This window comes from Mobula birostris, chromosome 3 (assembly GCF_030028105.1).
Source record: "Mobula birostris isolate sMobBir1 chromosome 3, sMobBir1.hap1, whole genome shotgun sequence".
Classification (NCBI taxonomy): domain Eukaryota; kingdom Metazoa; phylum Chordata; class Chondrichthyes; order Myliobatiformes; family Myliobatidae; genus Mobula; species Mobula birostris.
This window is the reverse complement of record NC_092372.1, coordinates 61,334,460-61,340,459: the sequence shown is the minus strand read 5'-3', so window position 1 is coordinate 61,340,459 and position 6,000 is coordinate 61,334,460. Positions and strand designations below refer to the sequence as shown.

The following is a 6,000-nucleotide window of genomic DNA, read 5'->3' as shown; positions in this document are numbered from 1 at the left end:
TCCAAAAGAGACATGAAGGATTACATTTTGTCTACACAATGAGTGGAATGTACTGTCAGGGGCAGAAATGGAGGCAAATTCACTTGTAGCATTCAATGATAGTTAGGTAAGTATCTGAAAGGAACGAATGTTCAGAGTTCAAAAGAAAGTAGAGGAGTAGGACAAAATGGATTTCTCTTCGGTTCAGCTAGTATGGATTTGATAGGCTGAATGGCTGCCTTCTGTGAACAGGTTGATGGCCCAAATACCAAATGGAGTCCTTTAGAAATGACTTAGTGGATTTCATTGCCTTGCCTCTTGGCTTTCCCTTTCTGAAGAGATTCAGGCACAAGGAATAATACAAGCTTCTTAGGATGGCTCCTTCACAACAGTTGGGTGCATCTTTTTCAAGAAACTGCTCAGCAATCTCAATGCTATACAAACAGCATACATACCTGATCTAATAACTGCACTCTCCTTTTCCTTTCTCTTTTCCCTGAATTAAGCTATGCACTGACCCCAAGAAAATCAAACATTAGTTACGTATGCAAACACGAGGAAATCTGCAGATGCTGGAATTTCAAGCAACACACATAAAAGTTGCTGGTGAACGCAGCAGGCCAGGCAGCATCTCTAGGAAGAGGTACAGTCGATGTTTCGGGCTGAGACCCTTTGTCAGGACTAACTGAAAGAAGAGCTAGTAAGAGATTTGAAAGTGGGAGGGGGAGGGGGAGATCCAAAATGATAGGAGAAGACAGGAGGGGGAGGGATGGAGCCAAGAGATGGACAGTTGATTAGCAAAAGGGATACGAGAGGATCATGGGACAGGAGGCCTAGGGAGAAAGAAAAGGGGGAGGGGGGGGGAAAAGCCCAGAGAAACACCTTTTATTCCGTCTGGGTAGCCTCCAATCTGATGGCATGAACATTGACTTCTCAAACTTCCGCTAATGCCCCACCTCCCCCTCGTATCCCATCTGTTATTTATTTATTTATATACACACACTCTTTTCCTGTCTCTCCTTTTTCTCCCTCTGTCCCTCTCACTATACCCCTTGTCCTCTGGGTTTCCCACCCTCCCCCTTCTCTTTCTCCCTGGGCCTCCTGTCCCATGATCCTCTCTTATCCCTTTTGTCAATCAACTGTCCAGCTCTTGGCTCCATCTCTCCCCCTCCTGTCTTCTCCTATCATTTCAGATCTCCCCCCTCCCCCCCCGGCACTTTCAAATCTCTTACTAGCTCTTCTTTCAGTTAGTCCTGACGAAGGGTCTCAGTCCAAAACGTTGACTGTACCTCTTCCTAGAGATGCTGTCTGGTCTGCCTCATTCACCAGCAACTTTTATGTGTGTTCCTTAGTTATGTATGTATATGTGTGTGTATGTGAGTGTCTTGATGCAAATAATGGGTACTTTCTTTTCTGGCTTATCAAATGCTTGTTGCATTCTTGTTACATGTAATTGAGAATTTTTCGTCTCATTCCATTGTGTTGACAGATTTCATAGTATATCAAGTTAATCATCACCATGTTCAGGATTATATGCAGTCATCAACCAGACATTCTTTCCTTCTTGTTTCCTTATGCCAGTGTTGGATGTGACCCCCATAAACCTTTCCTGCAGAATTGAAAATAATGAATAAATAAGTTAAAGAAACAGTCAATCATTAGAGAACAGATTGAAGCTATTTTCTATTCAAGGAAATGCAATAGTTTTAAAATGAATCTGTTACTTAGAAAATTCCAGAAAACCCATGCAGCTAAGTTTCACCACAGGGGGTATTTTAACTAATTAACTTTAAGAGTATGAATGGGATAAAGTTTTCAAGTATTCACTCTCAACCCAGAATCTCTCTCAATGTTTAATCTTTAAAAAATTACCACAAGTCCTGGAAAAGCAGTACCACTTCATGTACAGAGATTTGTTATATTTTTACAGCAGCAAAATGTTTTGATATGCAAGGTTGGGAAGTACCAATAGTAGTTTTAACGATCTTTGGCAACATGAACCCTTTAAGACAGACATATTTTTCTCCCCCTTTCGTATTAATTTGTGGGATATGGGCGCTGCTAACAACAATAGCATTGATTCCTATTTTTAATTACCCTCAGAAGTCACCAACATGAGTCCTCTGATAATGATATGCCAATGGTGCTGGAGGATAAAAGAGGTCCAATTTTTAGACCCAGTGACAGAGGTGGATCAGAGGTATAGCTGTGGACAATTAGACAACCAAATGGGAGAAGGCTGCTCCAAAAATAGCCACATCTTTAATAATGGCAACTCTAAGCATTTCAGTAAAAGGACAATGCAGATTAACCAGGAACTCACAGACAAAGCTACAAATGAGTAGCTTGAAGAACCATAACCAACAAGGCTAAGGACCAAGAGACTGGAAGTGACAACAACTTAGAAGTCAATTATTGCAGGTATGGACATTATAAGCTAAGCGGTCTCCTGTGCTGTGAAGTTCAATTGTTCTGAATGGGATTTCCCTCCCACTTCTGAATTATCCTTTTAAAGATGTGCATTATCCAATGCGATTCCAAGAATCCCAGATGCTCATTGAAGAATGCCACCCTCAACAACAGGCAACAAATTTCTTTGCTTTCTCCCCACCATCACAAATATCCCACTCCAGCCTCCCAGTCGCTGTCAAGGATTATTTTGCTACAAGTGTTAAGACTATCTATTCAGTTAGAGTCATGGAGAACTACAGTACAGGAATAGCTCATCTAGTCTCACCATCATTCTGCCTAGTCCCATCGACCTGCACCTGGATCATAGCTCTCCACACCCCTCCCATCCATGTGCATATCCAAACTTCGCTTAAATGTTGAAATCAAACTCATGTTCTCCATTTCTGGTGGGAGCTCATGCTACACTCACGACTGTCTCAGTGAAGAAGTTTCCCCTCACGTTCTCCATAAACATTTCACATCTAACCCATAGCCTCTAGTTCTACTCTCACCCAGCCTCAGTGGGAAAAGCCAGCTTGCATTTACCCTATCTGTACCCCTCATAATTTTGTATACCTCTGCAAATCTCCCCTCATTCTCCTACCCTCCATGGAATAAAATCTTAACCTATTCAACCTTTCCCTATAACTCAGGTCCTCAATTTTTACAGCATCCTTGTAACTGCACTATGTGCCAGTTGAACATAGGTCGCTGTAACTGTGGGGCAACAACTTCACTACAGGCACAACTGTGCCAGCTCAAAGAATCACTAGAATTTTATACTTTAAGGTTAAGAGGCCGTGTAGGGACTTCAACACAAAGGTAAGAATTTCAAGCATCAGTCGTAGGATTATTAAGACCCAATTCCTTCCCTGCACCTTTGTTTTTCCATCTCTCTTTTGCCCATCCTTAAAAAGCACTTTTAGAGTCCCTCTTAATACCTTCTTTTTATGATTTTGTAATCCATGTGATTGGAGAATTTTTACATTAAAAGCACAAATCCAGGTTGTTGTTGTGATTTAAGGTATCATATAGGAACAAGCAAACATTACTGGCTAAATCTAATAGCTTAGGGGAATGAATGACATTGTAAGAACGTCAGCCTCACACCAAATTGACACAAGCAATGACATGGGAAATCATTACACTCAAGACAGTCTTGAACTTTATGCCAACATTTTGTTTTGGATTCAAAAGGCCTTTTTTATTAACTCGGTTATAACAAGAACAAAATGTGCAATTGATCTGAGACGCAATTCTTTTGTTTATTAGGTGTATAGACATAGCCAAAGCCATTATGCAGTCCTTTCCAAGAACCACAGTTAACACAACAATAGATGTGTGGCAATAAAATTGCCCAAGTATTTCAGAAATGCTAACAATAAAAAACTGATGAGTTCACATGACTTTCATATTTTCACTTCATTTTAATATGAACTAATCAGTCCAACTGCATTTAGTCAAAATGTGGAACATTATACAAATTAAGCAGGAGTGCAGAGTAAGAGAATATATAGATCAAGCGATTGGGGAAGTAGGATAATGAGAAATGGGAGAACGAAGAGGGGGAGGCACCTTGATGAGGGGAAAGGGAAAATGAAAGAGGGGAAAAAAGGACAAGGTGAGGCATATCAAATAGTAAATGAGGGATAAGAAGAGGGCCAGAAAAGGAAGAGGAAAGATTGAGTCACAGAATACCACAACACTGAAACATGCCCTTTGGCCCATCTAGCCCATGCTGAACTACTAATCTGCCTAGTTCCATCGGCCTGCACCCAATTCATAGATGTCCATATACTCCCATCCGCCTACCTATCCAAATTTCTCTTATCGTTGAAATTGAACACACGTCCACCACTTTCGCTGGAAGCCCAAGTTAAGAAGTTTCCACTCATGTTTGCCTCAAATGTTTTACCTTTCACACTTAACCCATGACCTTTAGTTCTAGTATCACCCAACCTAAGTGGAAAAAGCCTGTTTGCATTTACCCTATCTACACTCCTCATAATTTTGAGTACCTCTATCAAATCTTCATTCATTCTTCTACGCTCCAGGGAATAAGGTTGTAACCTATTCAACCTTTCCCTATAATTCACGTCCTCAAATCCTGGTAAAACCCTTGTAAATTTTCTCCGCACACTTTCAAGATTCAAGGTTGTTTAATATCATTCCAGTGCACAAGTGTAAAGGAAAACAAAGTAATTGTTATTCTGAATCTCAATGCAACACAAAAAACAATAAAATAATGATGCTGGTGATGCATTGGTCAGTTTTGACTACCCCTAGCCTTCCTGTCTACTGCAGAGCAATTTCCATACCATGCAGTGATACAACATGGCAGGATGCTCTCTACTGCATATCTGTAGAATGACATGAGTACAAGTGTACAAAGTACAAAGTCCAGCTCTCTTCAGCCTCCTCAGGAAGTAGAGGCATTGGTAAGCTTTCCTGATTGTGCAGATTGTGTTCTGAGACCATGAGAAGTTGTGTGAGATATGCACTCCCAGGAGTTTGAAAATGCTCGCAGTTTCCACAGCTGTTCCGCCAATGTAAAGAGGAGTGTGAGTGATGCGTAATCCCCTAAATTGATAACCATCTCCTTTGTCAAGTTGACATGGAGGAAAAGGTTATTTGTCTTGCACCAGACCTTGAGCTCATCCACTTGCTCTCATGTAGGTTGTCTCATTGTTGTTGGTGATGAGCTCCACCACTGTCATGTCATTAACGAACTTGACAATATGAATACTTGAGTGTTTGGCCAAGCAGTGATGCATGAGCAAAGTGTATAGCTATGGGCTCAGCATAGAGCCCTTGTTGAGGATGTTACACTACTGATGTCAAGCTCACCAGCCTATAATTTCCCAACTTATTCTTGGAGCCTTCCTTAAACAATGGAACAACATTGGCTGTCCTCCAATTGTCTGGCACATCACCCGTGGCTAAAATGTTTTAAATATCTCTGTTAGAGCTCCTGAAATTTCTGAACTAGCCTCCCACAGGATCAGAAGAAATACCTCCTCAGGCCCTCGGATTTATCTGCACTAATTTGCTTCAAGACAGCAAATTCTGTAATCTGTATGTGGTTCATGACTTCAATGCTGCTTTGCCTCACTTCTATAGACTTTGTGTCTGCCTACTGAGTAAATACAGATGCACAAGCGAACAACACCACCTCGGGCAACATCTTTCAGATGGTCCACAAAACTGTTTCTTCCACTTCTTTTAAGTCTTCTTTTCCTTTGCAACAAGATTCTGGTACTGTTGGAGCCTGTAATCTTTAGTTTGACGGTGTGCTTTCAGTCCAATTGAGTGATGTGGCATTTTGCTCTCTCCGGGGGTGTCCCATGAGGCAAGCGGCCTCGAGCCAAGAAGCTTAGAGGTGGGGCATGAGCCCGTGATTGAATCAATTTCTCACTGATTAAAGCATCACGGACGATTGAAACATTGAGAAGAGTGTTCATTGCCAACTAGCAGCCCCTCGGTCATTGCTGGCAGAGGATGGTCTCTCTCTCTCTTTCTTTCTCTCCCCCTATCACTGGCTGCTCCCAAGGGAAGCTGCATTCAAATGGT

At 41.6% G+C, this 6,000-nt stretch overlaps 1 protein-coding gene across 2 annotated transcripts in view; it reads right to left on the bottom strand.

Moving 5' to 3' along the window:
- Nucleotides 1-1,325: 1,325 nt before the first annotated feature.
- The window catches only part of LOC140194603 (uncharacterized), a 94,925-nt gene continuing 90,250 nt past the window's right edge, over nucleotides 1,326-6,000 (bottom strand). For both annotated transcript variants that reach the window (XM_072251833.1, XM_072251834.1), the window contains one exon: nucleotides 1,326-1,588. Coding sequence is in view for 1 of the 2 variants with exons in the window: in XM_072251834.1 (XP_072107935.1) it covers nucleotides 1,552-1,588 (37 nt within the window). In the remaining variant the exon portion in view is untranslated. The remainder of the gene's footprint in view (nucleotides 1,589-6,000) is intronic.